Genomic DNA, 18,918 nt, shown 5'->3' on the forward strand with positions numbered 1-18,918 from the left:
ATCTACTTTCTGCCGCCCCCTGCTTTATGTGGGTACTGGGACGCTGCCTTGGTTCTCCAGTATTGGTGATATAGCAACAAGCCATGTGACACAAATGTCATGATACTGCTTTGGGTAAGGGTAGGAAAAGTGCAAGACCACAGGAACATAGGAAGCTGAGTCAGACAATATGGTCTCTCTGGTTCAGATTGTGTACTCTGGTTGGCAAAAGCTCTCCAGGTTTCAGATGAGTGTGTTTTCCCAGCCCTACCCAGAAAAACTGGTGATTGCATCTCTGACTGTATGCAAAGCCTGTGATTTTAATGGTAATACCTAAAATAGGTACAGTTTTTTAAAGTGTATCATGCATTCTCTAGTTGTAACCTTTATAAACAGGCAAGTCACTGGAAATCGGGGGACTGAGGCTGAGAGAATGGTTTGTCTAAGGCAGCCTTTCCCAGCTTGGCATCCTCTGACTTGGAGGCACCAGGAATCAAATCTGGGACTTTCTGCATGCAAGGCAGGTGCTCTTTCCCACAAAGTCTTGTTCTTCCTTCTGGGCACAAGCTTGTGCATGCTCTAACACACTAGGGCACCAGCACTATTTTTGCATTTGAAGAAAAGCAAGAGGTTTCCTGGCCAGACTAGCACATTATGTCCCACCTGTGTTCTTTCTCCATATGAGTCACCAGTTGAGTCACCTTTGCTTAAACTGATCCGTAAGATTCAGGCTGCATTTGAAGTGTTGTACATCCATGTGAAGAAAAAGTAAAGCAATTTATCAAAGTCATGTCAGTCATAAAACACGCACGCTTCTTTTAATTTTTCTTGCTATTTGCACTCTGCTTTGAAGCCACTGTGTTAACCAGAAGTCTCCCCTTGTAAGTGAGATTTTTCATTGCAAGCCTGATGAGCACTCCAAGCTTTGAGAGTGATAAAAAAAAATGGCGGACTTCCTTCTTTTAGTCTCCAGAAGCCATTCTGACTAGATTTTCTTTGTCAAATCTAAAGAGATGCCAGCCTTCTTCAGTGGAAAGGTCTGAAGCACCACGCCTCATATAGTACTCTATAGATGGCTTGTTCCAAACAACAACAAGGAAATGCATGCAGCTGCAGTTGGTTTCGATTGCTATCTGAAAAGTAAGCACAGGCAATAGCATTTGGGGAAATAAGAGAGGGGTGTCCAGTGCTGGTAGCCATTTATTGCTTTTCCCTCTATGCCAGGCACATCCAAGCTTAAGTTGCCTCCCATCTACCAACAAGTATCAAAAACTGGCAGTGCTCTACCACCCTCCGAAGCAAGATAGATAAATACATCTTTATTTCATAGATACAGTAGTTATGTTTGGATTTCATTATGACAGATCCAAATAGTTACTAGATGGAGAAATAACTAAACAAGTGAGAAAAGTCAAACTATATTTTTATATTAGTTTGCACAGATCTGAGGAGCCAGCTTCTCTGTGTGTGTGTGTGTGTGTGTGTGTGTGTTTTTGTGTGTGTGTGTGTGTGAGAGAGAGAGAGAGAGAATTATTTCCCTTCCGAGTTGCTTCCTTCCTTGCTCCATGATTCTTCCTTCCCTGCTTTCTTTCTCTCTCTCTCTCTCTCTCTCTCTCTCCCTCCCTCCTTCAGGCAGCATCCCATTCCACTGCCAGCACTCAGCACAGCGGGAAAGATAGCAAGCTGGGGCACTCTCTCTCCTCCTCCCTCTCTTGCTCTCCCTCAAGCAGCATCCCATCCCACCCCACCCCACTGCCAGCGCTCAGCAGCGGGAAGGATAGCAAGCTGGGGCACTCTCTCTCCCTCTCTTTCTGTCCCTCAGGCAGCATCCCACCCCACCCCACCGCCAGCGCTCAGCAGTGGGAAGGATAGCAATCTCGCAGCGTATGCACACACCAGCTCTCCCTTGGAGATAGCAGGGCAGCATCTCAAGTCCCCCCAGGAGCGCAGCGATCAACCTGCGATCGACCATAATCAGTCTCAGGTTCCAACAGTCGATCGTGATCGACGTGTTGTACATGCCCACTCTATGCCATTTATTGCCTTTCCCTTTATGCATTCCCTCTAAGACATGAGGTTGGTAGCCATCACTACCTCTTGTGGGAGTTACTTTTTTAAACCATTTATATTTAAGCTGCCAGTTAATCTTGTTGCTTGAAATTATTACTGTAGCAAATGCAGAAACAAAACTTGGAGTAAAAGAAAACACAGTTACTTGGCTTTCTTTGCAAGAACCACTGCATTCACGGATTGCACAGAAAGTTGTAGGACTATAATACCTGCATCTAGAGTTCTGAATCTAAACTGGGACAACTTAGAGCTCTTTGCTGTTCTCACATTCTTGGGCATTTTTAAGCATTAATACAAGATCAAAGATTTGGATATAAGTCATTAATTAGTCACTAATTTGTTAAGAATTCTTATAAAACCTTTTAGCTGGCAAAATGCTTTTCTGCTTCAGAGCCAATTGATATGTACAGTAGCTGTGGTGGTACATTGCACATCCACCATTTAATTTCTCCTTGTTTTATTTAAAGATGCCTATAATTGTTTTCATTTCACTCACAAATGTCTCAAAGCAACTTACACATCCATAAAATGCACAAAGCTTACAAACAGTTAAAGACAATGCATCAGGAAATTGTATTTTAAAAATGCTCATGCAACAATATTAAAAGGATGATTCCTGCCCCGTTCAGCTGAAAGGTGAACATGACAAACAGGTAAGAAAGCATACTATAGTATGATCCCAATCATAAGCACTCAAGGAGAAGACTTAAAATCCAATCTGTTTTTTGAGGTAAGTTCTAGTCTAGGTTGTATCTTCCACATGGGAATATTTTTCAAACCTGTAACTCTTCCCTCTTTTTCTACCTAGTCTCCCTTCCCAAACAAATTCAGGAAGTTGATTAGGATTGCCCTTCTGGAAGAGGATATTGTATCACAGCTGGAGAACGAAGCTGAGTCACCAGTTGGAATGCAAGTAAAAACTTCATTCATACAAATGATTAGATGGTTAAAACTGTTGGTACCCCTTCAGACTACAAGTGAGGATTACATGGTTCAATGTATTTTCATACTGAAAGCTTCCCCACACATAGAAAGCTAGCACAACAGTGAGTGTTCAGCTATAACTCCTCCCCCTGACATCTAGTTTTATATATGCAAAATTCTGATTTTATTTATTAGTACAGAGGGATTAGGAAAGTATTGAGTTAGAAGGGATTTCAAAGGTCACCTAGTCTAGTCCCCTTCATGCCAATGCAGTAAATCCACTGCTACATCATTCTTGATAGGTGGCTGTTTTCTGTTTAGTAACCTCTAAAGACAAGTTCCTTCCAAGGGAGTCTGTTCCACAGAACAATTTTGCTTCATTTATTTTATTTATTTATTTATTTATTTATTTATTTATTTATACCCCGCCCATCTGGCTGGGTGTCCCCAGCCACTCTGGGCGGCTTCTAATAAAACACTAAAATACAATAACCTATATGACACCCCTTCAGGTATTTGAAGATGCCTGTCCTCCAGATTTAAGCCCAACTCACAGAACATAGTTTGCAGACCCCTCACCATCTTTGGGAGGAGATGCCATGGCTCAGTGGCAGAGCATACACTTTGCATGCAGAAGGTTCCCCTTTCACCCTCTGGCATTTCCAAGTACGTCTGGGATTGCCCCCATCTGAAAGCCTGGAGAGCTGCCAATGATAAGATTGGGTAGAAGGCAGGTTTTCTGTGTTGCTGTATTGCTCTCTGTTCCAGTTTATCACTATGCTGCAGTGTCCAGAGCTAGATGCAGCACTCCAGGTGAGGTGAATCTCTCCAGAGTGGAAGAAATTATTAAAATCTACATATATTTTTCTTGGTGCATTAGCCCTTTTTTTAGCCTCTGTATTCTGCTATTAACTCACATTTCACCTTGTGTTCTGTTAGAAATTTAAGGAACTTTTCATGTGTGTTCCTGCAGATGCAAGCCCCTACCTGCAGTCTGAAGCGTGAAACAGTTGTATCAACAGTTTTTACAATCTGATCTGTTGCTTGTGTGAATAAGATTAGAGGTTCTAACCACTGATACCCTGTTGATCCTCTCTTTTGCTTCTTGATTCTCACAGCTGACTTGAATAATGAAACCAGGTTTGGGGAACTGGTAGCCCTCCAGATGCTGTTGGACTCCAGCTCCCATCATCCTCAGCCAGAATGAGCAATAAGGGTGATGGGAGTTGTAGTCCAGCAACATGTGGAGGTCACCAGGCTAGAGAAGACTCTCAGTCAAATTTAATATGTCAGCAGCTTTTTGACTAAAGTAGATTTAAGTCTATACTGTTGAATATACAGCTAACAAAGTAAATACATACAAGTAAATAGAAGACAGGAAAATATAACTTGCCTGGCTTAATCTTTTTAAAAGTTCTGTTCCAATGCCCCAACCTGCCAAAACACAGATCAGAAAAACCTCAGATACCAAAACTTGCAACATACCCATGTGAACAGTTTGCCTGCTTTGACAATATGCTATTTTATCTTCTTTGCCATGAGCCATGAACAAAATAGGAATATTTACCGGTAAAATCTAATGCATTATTCTATACACATACAAAAATTAAATTTCTTTGAAATTGCAGAGAAGCCTGTACATTATCATTATTTTAGGAAAGAAAAGGAAATGGAACTGCAAGGCTAGCCTCCTTCTACCTGGTGGACTCCCAAGTCCTATCAGCCCCAACTAAGGAAGGGTGAATCTATCAATTTTGGTTTCTCATTTTTTCACACTCAAGTGCAGTTATCCACATTGGCACATCACTTCACTTTTAAAAAAATAAAAATTCTCATGATAACTTAGTGATATTTTATTGTGCATTTTCCCTCATATATATACAACTTTGCAATTTTCTCTAGCAAATACTTTGCATTTTGTATGCTATTTTTTACTAATATATGCATTTTTGTGCCCAGTTTACCCTAGCACATGCATTTTTCCACGCATTACATGGCTTGGGAACTGTAGTGCAAAATTGAGAGAAGTGTGAATCTCCAAGGAAAGCTTGTGGCATTTCAGTTTGTGTATTGTTACAGAAAATGTGAATTAGGAAGCTTTGCCTATAAATGTGAACTGAATCTAGTTTCTCCCCCATCCCTAGCCCCAGCTAGCAGAGCTAATGATCAATGATTATGAGAGTTGTAGTCCAAAACATTGCAGGGCACCAGGTTACTGATGGTTGTTCAATGTAGAATGTAAATATTTATTCAAAGTGTTTCCCTATACTGCCCCACAAAGCTGGCTCCATAGAATTAGTAACAGTAAGCATGAGTAACAATTAGACAATAAAACAAAAAAGGCAAAATGAGAAATAACTCAATATTGAAATCCTATTCTCCCCTTTCCTCAGGACAAAATGGTTCTTCAGAAGCCACCGTGGTTAGTGGCAGTTGGGCAGTCTTAAATTCAGTTATTCACATTCCAAATCAGTGCAAAACTCCCAGTATAAACAATTTTGAAAAGCAATTTCTCTTACATGATTCATTTTTCACTAAGCAAGCCTGGACAGTGTATATGGTCTTGATGGTCCAAAGGAACAGAAAGCAATACGTTTGGCACCAGCTTGGTGCAGGAGTTAGGTGCATTTTATGCACATTTCACCCTGGTATATGCAATTTTGAACACTTTCCTTGGTTGGAGAACTGCATCACAAAATTCAGTGCAAAATTCTAAGGATGACTGTTTCAGTTTGCATTTTGTTTTGGAAATTCAAATTAGGTATGTTTCCCTTTAAATGCAAACTGTCTTGCCCAACTGGCTGGGGCTGATGGGAGCTAGGAATCCAACAATATATTGGGGGCCACAGTTTCCCTAGCCCAGTTTTAGGCTTTAGGGCTAAGTGATGAGGACTTTATCTCCGGGTCTTACCAATCTCAGCCCAACCACCTAACCACACCTCCACACTGTCTCTCACTTTATTATGTGCAAACAGTATTATTTTTACCTCTATATTCATCCATAACGTAGAAGTCTTCTAAGTACAACAGCTTGCCAATCCAAGGGTCATAAGTATAGTAATACATAGCAAACCCTACAATGTCGGTTTCTGGCGAGACACAAAACAGCTATTGTAAGGAAATAACTACTATTGTGTAAGGCTGTCAATCAGCTAGAGAATTATGAATTAGTTAATCATCTTAGACTGTATCCAACTAATTTCTACTCAGAGTGCACACATTTGTTTTAGTTTAGTAATACTGTAATCATTAATTTCAACAGGTCTACCTAACTAACATTAGATACTACACCTTCCTTTTAAATTATCACTTCAACATAAATAGACCAGAATTTTACTGAATTTGGTAATAGCACCTTTTGTAAGACGTATTAAATTTGCATTTGGGGGATAATTACTTTGTCATGGCCTTCCAAAGGAGCCAGGGAAGCAAACAAAACCATGTGTTGTTATTTTTTAAGCAAATCAAATTTCCTCAATATAAAAGGGCTTACTGGTTAATACAATAAAAGTAAAGAGAACCACACTGCTATAAGGAAAAGCCACTTCAATGTTTTTTTAATTAAAAACATTTTCAGTAACAAAGCCAAAATAGTCCCACACCAACATAATGATGCAATTGTGCCTCAGAAGCCCCATTAGTAATTCTGTCTCCCCCCTGAGCATACAGAGATTTTCTCCTTTCCTTTCTTCTCAGTGGTCCCACTTTGCCACCAATTTATTACTTCTTTATTTTATTTACTACATTTATATACCACCTTTTTCTCCATGGAGCTCCTCCTCCCCACCAACCCTATGAAGTAGTACTGGCCCAAGGTCACCCAGAGAGCTTAATAAATGAGTGGGAATTTGAACCAGGACTTGGTCTGACACCCTAACCACTATACCACACTGGCTCCAATCCTCTCTGCACTCAGTACCTGAGTTGACTATTAAAGCAGCACAGGCTGGTCTGCTTGGGTAGGTGGGGGCATTGCCCCTCCAACCTCAGTCTACCTTCCTCTAGCGTCCTCATGTCTACCTTCTTAACTGCAGCTAGGCCAGGTTGTAGCACTGCCTCTCAACTTCCCCCTCCTTAGTCCCATTGTTGCCCTTGTAGAACTCAGCAGCCAGGAGGATGGAGACTTAGCAAAGTTACGGTAGTTCACTCTGCCTGTCATTGGCTCTGGCTCTACCTGTTGTTTACTCTGGCGCCACCTTCTGTTGGTCTCCCTGCCTTCTACCCTACCAGTCCCAATGGACACTAACCACCACTGTACAGTGGTACCTCGGGTTACATACACTTCAGGTTACATATGCTTTAGGTTACAGACTCCACTAACCCAGAAATAGTACCTCGGGTTAAGAACTTTATCTCATGATGAGAACAGAAATCGTGCGGCAGCGGTGCGGCAGCAGCGGGAGGCCCCTTAGCTAAAGTGGTGCTTCGGGTTAAGAACAGTTTCAGGTTAAGAACGGACCTCCAGAATGAATTAAGTACGTAACCAGAGGTACCATTGTATTAGATAAAGTGATATTATCTTGGTGGGTAGAAAGAAAAATAAGAGCCTATATTGCACTTGTCTCCCCCCCATCCCCCACCCCTGAGAGCATTTTAATAGCTCAGACATAGGGAAGGATAGGGGAAACTGTGAGAGGTTAATTACCTCTCTCTCCCAGCACTACTGTGCTAAGCCAAATACCACCTCCCCAACCACTGACTTAGCTCTAAAAAAAGGCCAGGATCAAAGGGCTCACATTTTAGGTTCATGTAAATATCTTCATATTCTTGGTGGGGGGTATTAATTTCGTTTTTGTTGCACAGTTGACCCATTCTCCGTCTCATCAGGATATGCCAAGAATTGCTTTTGAAATATTTATTAGCTTCAAAACACCATTTGCCATCCAGCAGGGTGGTATATACATCTGTGACTAACAGAACACAAACCTAAAAGCCTCTTTTGGATTGTGAAGCTATAGCCAGACCTTTAATGTTTAGCTGATTTCTAAAAAAAAGTTTTTTAAATTCTCCAGGCAATTAAAAGGATTAAGGCTGTCATCTTTTAGGACACACTATGTGCCTCTTGGTCAGATGGCAGGAGGTTCAACAACATGTGCTGAAACTCATTTAAAATTGTAGAAAGTATTTTGAGGGAAGTAGCAATCCACTGTTGACAAGCAATTCCAAAACAAAGTAGAATATTCTTCACACTTTAAATGTCAAGGAGTGCAAGTTACATGTTTTATGTCCTGGATGGCTGGGGGTTCTTGTGGGGAGATATTTATTATTGCCTTTCACATGAGTCTGAATGTGATTTACAAACATAAAACTGAAAAACAGTTTCGAAAAGAATAGGAAAAATCCAACTAAATTCAGGCTTGCAAACAATACAAAGTGAACATTTAAAGCAGAAACCTTTCTCTTGAAATGTAGAAGCTTGTCAAAGTAATAGGTAAAGGTAAAGGGACCCCTGACCATTAGGTGCAGTTGTGACCAACTCGGGGTTGTGGCGCTCATCTCACTTTATTGGCCGAGGGAGCCGGCGTACAGCTTCCGGGTCATGTGGCCAGCATGACTAAGCCGCTTCTGGCGAACCAGAGCAGTGCACGGAAATGCCGTTTACCTTCCCGCTGGAGCAGTACCTATTTATCTACTTGCACTCTGACGTGCTTTCGAACTGCTAGGTTCGCAGGAGCAGGGACCGAGCAACGGGAGCTCACCCCGTCACGGGGATTCAAACCGCTGACCTTCTGATCAGCAAGTCCTAGGCTCTGTGGTTTAACCCACAGCACTACCCACGTCCCTTTGTCAAAGCAATAATGTCTTCTATTTCCCCCAAAAGTAAAGTGGGCCCACGATTTACCCTTAATTTACCTGCGCAATCAGAACCTTCAGCGCACAGCTAAAAAATAGTTGGAGAGCAGGGTAAACCCACCACAGAAAGAGCTGTTTAAGCCCTCCACTTTGCTTATCTGGCTCTGGGAACTTCCCAGCATAAAACCCACATAAATGGTGGGCTCACTATATCCCAATAGGGATGCTGTTCCACAGAACAGGGGCAATGGCAATGAAAACCCTGCTTGTTCGGTGGTTGTTGGGTTAAGTTAGCCATATTGAATTGTATGCTGTCGGTGGGTTCATGCTGTTGCCTTGTTGGGCTGTGTATGTGATAAAGGGGAGCCATGCTGGAGTAAAGGCATCCTCTTCTATTTCTCCCCGTGTCAGTTTCAGTCTACTGGTTAGTTTTTCTAGTAAGGCTGTTTCCTGTACTACTTGATACCAGTGTTCCATCTTTATCCCAGACAGGTCCCTCCAGTGTCTGGCTATGTTGTTTCTGGCTGCTGAGAGTAGGTGGGATATGAGCTCTTTATAGGGTAAGATATTCAGTAGGGCATGACTTCTAGTACCTGTTTAGTTATTTTGCTTATTTCTTGTATGACTGTTGTCCAGAAGAGTTGGGTTTGGGGGCATTCCCATCACATGTGGAGGTATGAGCCTGTGGAGGTGCAGCCTTGCCAGCATTTTGGTGAGGTTCCTGGGTGTATCAGTGCCAGTTTCTGTGGTGTTTGGTACCATCTGTAAGTGAGTTTCAGAGTGAGTTCTTCTTGCTGATATGGCTTTAAAGGGAGGTTTAGACCACATTCTAGTCAATTGGGTGGGGTTAATTTCACAGCCTATGTTGTTTTTTGATTGTGTGAAGAGTGTTTGTGGGGCTTTGGAGCAGTGTTTTGTATATTGTAGATACCATCCCCTTGCTATGTCCCGTTGTTGTTAGCAGAAGACCTTTGAAGGTGGTCAAGGACCTAGTGGCTGCTGATTTTACTGCTGGGTTGTTTAAAGTGTGTAGTTGGTGGTGTGTTAGCCAGGATATTTATTTTGTATTTCTTGTGTCAATATGGGTTTGTTATTTTTGTAGAAGTCTGCTATGTGATATAGACCTTTGGCTTGCCAGGTTTTTATCTGGAGATTTTGTGCTGTGTGGTGGAATAGTGGGTGGTAAGCCAGGGGGATTAGTGGGGATTGGGTTGGGGACAGTTTGCCAACTTCTTCTTTCTATGTAAGCATGGTCTGTGTCAGGCTTCCTCAAACTCGGCCCTCCAGATGTTTTGAGACTACAATTCCCATCATCCCTGACCACTGGTCCTGCTAGCTAGGGATCATGGAAGTTGTAGGCCCAAAACATCTGGAGGGCCGAGTTTGAGGAAGCCTGGTCTGTGTGAACCTGTTTAGTGTTGTGGGGATTTTCTTTAGTTTGTTTTGGAGGAAAGTATATGCTGGGGTGGGAGTGTTTTCGATTATGTCTCTCTCCAAGGGTACCCATTGTTTCTTCTCATCTTCTAGAATGTATGGGATTATATGGTTGGCGATGTAGTATAGTTCTATGTTGGGGATTCCCCATGCTCCTTCTGAGGTGGGGAGGTGCAGGTGTTTGGGGCTTATTCTTGGCTTTTCGTGTGAGAAGATAAACAAGTGTAGTTTTTTCTGCCATTTGTGGAGTTGGATTGGTGGAATCCAGATTGGGAGGGTTTGGAATAGGTAGGTTAATTTTGGAAGGGTAATCATTTTGATCATGACTATTTTATCTGAGAGAGTGAAGTTGGTATTGCTCCATCTCATCAGGTCTTTGTTAATTTGTCATCATAGGGGTTTGTAATTGTGGTGGTATAGTTTTTTGTGGTTTCTGGTTATCTGTACCCCTAGGTATCTGAACCTGGTGCGGCAGAGTTTTTTCTTTGTGATGTTGGTGAATTCTTTTTGGGTATGGAGGGAGTGTTGAAGCACATAGCCTCAGATTTTGCAAAGTTTATTGTAGGCCCGATACCATTGCAAATGTGCTGAGTTCTTTGGTTAAGGTGGTTGCTGTGTTGATGGGGTCTGGTGTTGTGACCATTAGGTCATCTGAAAAGAGCCCTAATTTATAGGTTTTGCCTTTTATTTCCACTGCCTTGATGTCGGGCTGCCCAGATTCGGATTGCTAGAGGTTCCAGGGCCAGGATGAATAGGAAGGGGGGCAGTGGGCATCCTTGTTTCGTGCGCAATGTACTACCCATCTCCTAACACCCCTTATACTCATAGGTGGAGCAATGGATGCCAAAAAATGACCTAAGTTAGTTTCTACACACAAACACACTTTTTGATCGAGGCAGGCAGGCAAGAGGAACTCAATGCTACATTCCCTCAGGGAGGGGTATAGCTAGGGTGGGATTTGCTATGATGAAAGTACCAAAGTTCAGATAGGGAGGCTTAGAAGGTTGCAGTTGAACTGTGAGCCTCAGCATTGCCAGTGATGAGGCTCTCCAAATGTCATTGGACCCCTCACCCACATCAAGCCCATTCAGCATAGCAGAAGTGATAAAGTTGTAGTCCAGCAACTTCTGGAGGCCCACAGGTTCCCCACCCCAACCCACCTAGACCCTATTATCTTCTGAGGTCCTTCTCTGGATACCCCCACCAGATGCAGCCCAGTGGGTAGCTTCTTGAGGTGGAGCATTTTCAGTGTTGGCACTCATTCTATGGGATGTCTGGTTATACAAATAAATGATAACTTTGTTTTCTTGAAAGCTTACCCTGCATTGCATCATCCTTATTTGCTTCTGCTATTAAACACTGGAAGAAAGGACGTGATCCGAAACCATCTCGAAGCAAATCTGAAATGTTTAGATAGTTGAATAAAGCACTAAAATATAGTCCCAAGATAAAAGAAGATTAGTAATAGGTAGTAGTACTAAGTAGTAGTACTTACTAGTACTAAGTAGTAGTAGTAGTAGTAGTAGTAGTAGTAGGATGGGGTGGAGTGCGAGGGAGGGAGGGAGGGTTAGGGTTTGTTGTTGGTTTGGCCTTGTTCTTGTTTTTATTATGTACCATATTTTTTGCTCTATAAGACTCACTTTTTCCCTCCTAAAAAGTAAGGGGAAATGTGTGCGCGTCTTATGGAGTGAGTGCAGGCTGTGCAGCTATCCCAGAAGCCAGAACAGCAAGAGGGATTGCTGCTTTCACTGTGCAGCGATCCCTCTTGTTGTTCTGGCTTCTGAGATTCAGAATATATTTTTTTTCTTGTTTTCCTCCTCCAAAAACTAGGTGCGTCTTATGGTCTGGTGCATCTTATAGAGCGAAAAATACGGTATTGGGGGGGGGGGTTATCTTGTGTTTTTATGTTGCAAATCGCCCTGGGCGCTACAGATGAATGGCAGTATACAAATTTAATAAATAATAATAATGAATAATAATGTTGCCACCAGCATCTTCTCAAAGTAGAATTCTGAGTGGGTGTGGGAGAGCAGCCATGATGGACTGGAGGGTGTGAAATCTGAGGTTCACCCAAACAAAATTGTATTTTTGGGGCTCTTTTCTTTGGACAGCAACATGTGAATTGTGTTGGCACAAAAAGATCAAAGGCCAAAACAGGCATCTTCACCAATATGCAGATCTGATGCAAGCCCAGACCACATGAACACCAGCCTTTTTGCTTAATCTGTTTGAACAGGGGTAGGTAGGTGCTGGTGGGTTTAAAATCCCTGCAGGTAAATAACCGGCATGTTAGGGAGATGTTAGACTAGTCTAGTGTTAGCCAACCATAGCGTCCTCCAAACATCTTGGAGTTGGAGTCCAAACCATTCAGAAGGTGTCAGGTCTTTCGAGCTAGAACCATCTTCCCTCACATTCGTTTTCTGTGAGCCAAATTACACTTGAAATGTAGATTTGCACAATGTGCAAGATTTCTGCCCCCCCCCATGCAAGTTGCAGTGTGTGTGTGTGTGTGTGTGTGTGTGTGTGTTAGAAAGACGATCAAATCAGGACCATAGCAAGGATGGAAACTGGTTCAATTCCATCTCAGTTCTTGCTCTGATCCTAAAATTACCACCAGCATCCTGCCACCAGGTGATGCAATTTGTATATAAAAATAAAGACACCTGCCTTGAGGGGAGGCAGAAGTGAGGGAGCCCAGGCCATCAGTTGGCATAAGAGGATGTCAGTCTCCACCTTATATAATGCATTTGTTTTAGTGTTTTAAAATTGTAAACTGTATTGGAACAACAACTGTGTGGTTCTTCACCTGAGGGACAGGGCCGAGGACTTGATTGCATGTTACACTCTGAAGAAGGCCTGGAGGTAAAATAAATAGCAGCCTCCTAAATTTAACATGCTAGGCATCTACCTTACCTGTTTCTGTTACTTTTACTGCATTAGGCATGTTTTCAAAAGCAGCTAGTTCCTGCCAAGAGAAGAAACCAAAATAGCAAAGCGGACTTTAAAAACAACAACACTATGAAAGATTGGAATGGTATTGTTAGTGAAGGTCAGCTCCTTGATATAAGGAGAGCCAAGAGATTAGGCATATGCCCATCTAGTCAAGCATCCTGTTCCCGGAATGACCAATCGGATGCCCTAGAGCAGGGGTTTTCAACCAGTGTGTCTTGGCACCCTGGGGTGCCTTGGAATAATAGTCAGGGGCACCGCAAGCCACACTGGCCTCTGCCCCTCCTTCCTTCCCTCCCTTCTCTGATGCCCTCTCTGTTTGTTGCAGCCACCCTGGCTATAAGCTCCCCAGGCGAATGGTGCCTCTGGGACTGGCCAGGGGGTACTGGTTATACCAGGAGTTGAGGCGGACTAAGCAAGCAAGTGGGTGAGGGAACCCAGCCAGCCAGTCCACCAGCCCCTGCTGTTGGGAATGGATGGACAAGGGGGAGGCCAGGCAGGCAGGCGTCGCACTAACCTTTCTTGTGCTTGTGTGGAATACCTGCCTGGGAGCTGTGTCTGGTGCCAAAGGGGAGCCTTTCCACCATGTAGGCAGAAATGCTCTGAATGTCCTGAGATCTTTGGATGAAGGGCGGTATACTGATTTAATAAATGTAAATAAATGAATAAAGGAGAAGAACTTTGACATGTGGCCCACCATCCTGTTCTCATAGTGCCCAACCAGATGCCTCTGGGAAGCCTACAAAAAGGACAATATCCTCCTACCCCCTTGTGATTCAGAGTCAGTACATAGCCGCCATGGCTGGTAGCCATTGCCATTGATTACCTTCTCTGTGAAACCAGGAGTGGTGGAAGAATTCTCACGCAAGGTTGAATATTGGTGACCCCTCCCCAACAGGGAAACTGGGACAGAGACAGAATCTGGCAAGTTTTTGGGAGGCTGGTGGCTGTGCCACTGACACAAGCAAAGTGATGGTGACAGGGATGCTTAGATTCCTTTCCAAGGTGCCATAGCTGAGCTGGGGGGGCGGGGCCTTCTGGCTCATGGACCTCATTAGCCGCAGCAACTTGCCCAAAATTTGATATCATATATGACACCAGGTGTGTCTTTGGGCAAAGACAGGTTTGCAAACACCAACAACCGGCTAATTAGAAGCTGCAGTTGTGCCTGGTACTCGCAGACAAGGAATGGAAAACATGATGTGGGAGCCTCTGATAAAAGGCAAGTACAGGGAGAGAACAGCAAGCTCCACCCATGCACCTGTACCATGAAATGAAGGGGGAGACAGAAAATAGATGCTCTGTCACTCCCCCTCCTCCCACCAGAGGCCACAAAGAATCACCATGAGAACGGAGTATGTTTTTCAACCCTGGGACATCCGAGCTTTTGAAATTATTCACCGGTGTAATGCAGTACAGGATCATGTTGACCCGCTTATTTTATTAGGAGCCTTACAGAGTATCAGAACAAGTCAATGGATATTTGTTAGGCAGATTTGTTCTATGACTTCTACTTCTATTTATGTATTTTTCATAATCATAATAACAACAACAGCTACTACTATTTTGCTCCATAAATATTTGGACTGTAAGCAATAGACTCTGTTGTATCACATGTATACATCTCTGCTGCCCACTGCACAAACCTTCCAATAAACAAATAAAAAATAAATATTGTTTTTGTATGTGCAAGTTTTAAAGCAACAGATTGAGCTGGAAACAGGATGGAACAGATTTATGAGTGAAACCCTTCAAAGCAGAAGCTTTGATAATTGATATTAATCATTAGAATATTCCATGCCATGAGCAACAAGATGCTGCTGCTTCTCTGTGGAACTTGCTAGCAGCCTGCTTTTTGTTCTTGTTACTTGCTGCTGCTTTTTGTTTTACCAAGGAAGGTATGGAGGTGCTTTCCATAACTCAGTAGCAGAACCCTGGCTTTGCAGGCAGAAGGTGCTAAGTTCAATCCCCGTCATCTCCAGTTTAAAGGAACTCAGATAGCTAAGCTGATAAATTGTTCTGCCACGGAGATACTGCCTGCAGCAGATAGTACCAGACAATATAGGCAAGTTATAGGGAAGTAATATAACGGCAGCATCATGGGTCCCTGGAACACAATCTGCAAGCTATATATTGTTCATTTCCTTGTGGTGGCTTGCATAAAGAATACACGATTCCTTCTTAACCACGGTTAGATGGGTAGCTCAGGGTTCTTTCACATATTGCACAATACTTCAATGTCAGTGGGGCTGAAAAGTGGTGTGTGGTGGGACAGTTTCTGAGAATGCTGGGCGTTGGAACCTTCAGATCAACCTTCATCAACTTGGTGACCTCCATATGTTTTGGACTACAAATCTAGCTCTGGCTGTGCATAGTGGGAGTCCTTGTGCAAAACATTTAGCGAACAGCAAGTTTGTACCCTTCCTCAGACAAAAATGGGGGATTTTCTCACTCCCCACTCCCTACTGACCCTCCTCAACCACCCTACATTTTTTGTGTCCCGCCTCTAAAGCATTTCCAACCAGAAGAAGGGCAGGTGACACCACCACTAGACCAATGGGACACAGCATACACACCCTACACTGTCCTAAGGTAACCCCTTAATCCCGATTTTATTTTATTCTTCAATAGATTTACAAAAAAGAAATTCGCGCACAAGTAAATTTTTAGAAAGGGGCAAGATTAGATTGAACACACAAAGCATTTTTTTTTAAAGAAAAAGAAAAATTGACTCCTTGCACTCTACTCCCACTTTCTTACTGCCCAGGGTGGTCCTGCCCTCTGCCTGCCCCTCAGAGCTGACATGTCACAAAGGGCTGCGCTTCTGCTGTGGAAGCCTCTCCTGCTCCTCCTCCTCCTCACATGCTTTACAGCAGCTGCCATGAGCTGCCCAAAGAAGGAAGTTGGCAGCAGCAGCCATGAAGAGGCAACGGATGCTCCCTCACAACCACAGCTGCCAACACTGTCATAGCGCATGGGACAAGTGCCAGTTCATCTACTAATATTAAGTTTCTTCCTAGAGACACTTGAAAATCTCTGGGGATCATCAGTTCAGGTTTTGGTTGACTGTTATTGTTGTATTGATTGGTTTTCTTTTCCTTAAAATAAAAAAATATACGAACTTCAAAAATATACACACATTCCAGATTTTCTCTAAAAAAACAACAAACAAAATATGCCAAAACAAACACACATCTAACTCGGGGTTGACCTCCATAATTGCTGCAGATTAGCCCCTGTTTATGGAAGCTGACAAAGTCCAAACAATATTTTTCAGGGAAGTCCCAAGGGCAGTGCCAGCACTCTTAATAAATTACGTCAGTTAGTAATCCATAGCTTTCCTTAGGTCACTGGCAGAGATCAGCCCAAGACCTCTGTTTTGGTAGGAGAGATAAAATTCTTCTATATGTTGCATAATGCAACTTGTTGTGCCTGTTCCTTGGAAACAGCTCAGATAAGATAGCTTCTCTGAAAGCAAGAAACCACAATTCCTGGTTCCATATTTCAAGAGGCAAATTGCATGATTAGTTTTCCAGCTCAATATATGTTTTAATATGTACCCTGCTTTGAGAAGGAGCAGGACGCACATCCAATTTTGTCTAAGAGGAACTGGTACATACCAGCTTTTAAATGTCCTGGAGCATCAGAGCAAGAGCTCTTTGCGCAGAAAGCTACAGGTGCGCCACTTGCTATTCTAAGAGCTGTTCTGCTTGCAAAATATACACCTTGCCTTAATCACTGGAATACTGATAGCTAATGACAACAATTAAAAGGGGTAATTCAGTATTAAAACAGGAAGATAAATAGATAAAACTGCTGACAGAAAAGCATGGTTTTAAACCAGTAGAAGAGAGTGGTGGAGGGGTCAGAAATAATAGAAACTGCATCTATTTTTTCAAAATGCTAATTAAAGGACTGCTTTCTCTGCCTGGCTATCTCCTTGATTGCATTTGGGCAACAAATAAAGGGCTAAATTAGATGTGATGTTAAATGTGTTATTTGACCGAATGTGCTTGTAAAAAAAAAAAAATGTATATGGGTGTGGATGGAAGGCAGGAAAAGCACTCAGGATCGCAATGATCGTGGGCAAAGAGGAGGGGTTTGTCTTTATTAGCAAACATTAACAGCACAGACCTGTGGATGTTTATTCAGAAGGAAGTCCCACCGAGTTCAATGGGGATTACCAACCAGAGAGAGCCAGTGTGGTCTAGAACCTGAAAAACCAGGGTTCATAATCCCCATGAAGTTTTCTGAGCAATCTTGGAACAGCTATAGTCTCTCAGCCTAACCTACATCACAGGGTTGTTGTCAGAAGAAGCATGCATGTTACCTTGAGCTTGTTAGAGGAAAGTGGGGTGGGGATATAAATTTAATGAAATGAAATGAAATAAACTTGGCTGTGCTGTAATAGTCCAGCACCATCAGCCCTCCCTGCTCCCTCAGCTGGCCCCTGGGGGAAGCCATTTCATCAGACGTCCTGACTGGGAGAGACAGGAAGCAGAGCATGCTTGCTGCTGTGCTGGCAGAAGTCACACTCATTAGTGTCACCCATGGCATTACAGCCCCTAAAGACTTTGATTTTCTTGTCTGCTTTTGTGTAAAATGAACCTATTAATTTTGTAAATGGCATTGGTTTTGCATTGGGGATTATTATGTGACTGGTTGTGGTGATTTTATGTGGCTTTGCTATCTGCTGTCCTCTTTGTTTTATACAGTATTTAAAGAGTTTTCACAAATTATGTATTATTTTAATTGCCTAGTTTATAATGTTTTATAGTGGCTCTTATAAGCCACTCTGGGATGATCTATGATCCTAAAAATGTTTAAATCTTCCTTCCTTCCTTCCTTCCTTCCTTCCTTCCTTCCTTCCTTCCTTCCGAAATTACCGCAATCATACTTATCTGCCAGTCTAGCAGTTTATAGGATTGGACTGTGTTTCATGACATTCCCAAGCCCAGGGGTTACCAATGGATACAATGGCAATTTGGAGAACTCCTCAGGGTAGCCCTGGTCATCAGGTAGTGAAGGTAATTACCCTTTTCTACCTTAAGGAAAGAGTGGAAGAGTGATGCTCTTTCTCACTTCCTCTTTCAGTGCTCAGATTAATTTTATTGGATCCAATTTTTTACTCTGATCCAATTTTTACCCTGATATTTTGGAAGAAGGAAGTGTGTGTCTTTGTGTGTTTCTCTGTTCTTGTCTTTGGGTGGGGATGGGCAGATTCAGGGGAATGGGAGAGAGATAAACAGAAAGGGAGGCACCCATGCAACTCACTCAAAAATCCAAATGTGTCCAATGGTCTAAAAATCGAACTTTCCTTCCCTACAGCCTCTCTTCCCCTCCCCACCCCCCGCTTACTTTGATGAGACGCAGGATTTCCGTACAGTCCCGCGGTTCTGCTGGACGAACCCGGAAGCGGTTCAGAGAGTTGCTAGACATCCTGAGAGCATGAAGCAGCAAGGATGCTGATCACTTCCCACAAGGGAGCTTGAGTGCTGCTGGGCCTCTCCTTGGGGGACTGACTTCATTCACCATCTCCAACGGCTATTGTTAGCCAAGGCACAAAAAATAAAAGGTGGGAAAAAGATGTTATTCCTCCCCACCCTTCCCCACCCTGTTTTCTCCTTCCTCCTTTACATAGGTGGGGATTTAACTTCCTGCTGCTGCCCAGTTTCCATCCCACCTTGTGCTTCAGTTGGTGGTTGAGCCATTAAGCATATGTGGATCATATGAAGAGTCACAATGGGATCAGTGTCACAATTCTCTACC

At 43.0% G+C, this 18,918-nt stretch overlaps 1 protein-coding gene across 1 annotated transcript; it reads right to left on the reverse strand.

Annotated features, from left to right (window-relative positions):
- Nucleotides 1–771: 771 nt before the first annotated feature.
- Nucleotides 772–18,850, reverse strand: SATL1 (spermidine/spermine N1-acetyl transferase like 1). Its single transcript, XM_080990146.1, has 6 exons — nucleotides 18,508–18,850; nucleotides 13,114–13,165; nucleotides 11,520–11,600; nucleotides 5,961–6,062; nucleotides 4,367–4,407; nucleotides 772–1,112 (listed from the first exon to the last, which is right to left on the reverse strand). The coding sequence occupies exons 1-6, from the start codon at nucleotides 18,586–18,588 to the stop codon at nucleotides 942–944; spliced, it is 528 nt and encodes a 175-aa protein (XP_080846272.1). The 5' UTR covers nucleotides 18,589–18,850; the 3' UTR covers nucleotides 772–941.
- Nucleotides 18,851–18,918: the final 68 nt, after the last annotated feature.

Source organism: Podarcis pityusensis (genome assembly GCF_964106645.2).
Source record: "Podarcis pityusensis genome assembly, chromosome: Z".
Classification (NCBI taxonomy): domain Eukaryota; kingdom Metazoa; phylum Chordata; class Lepidosauria; order Squamata; family Lacertidae; genus Podarcis; species Podarcis pityusensis.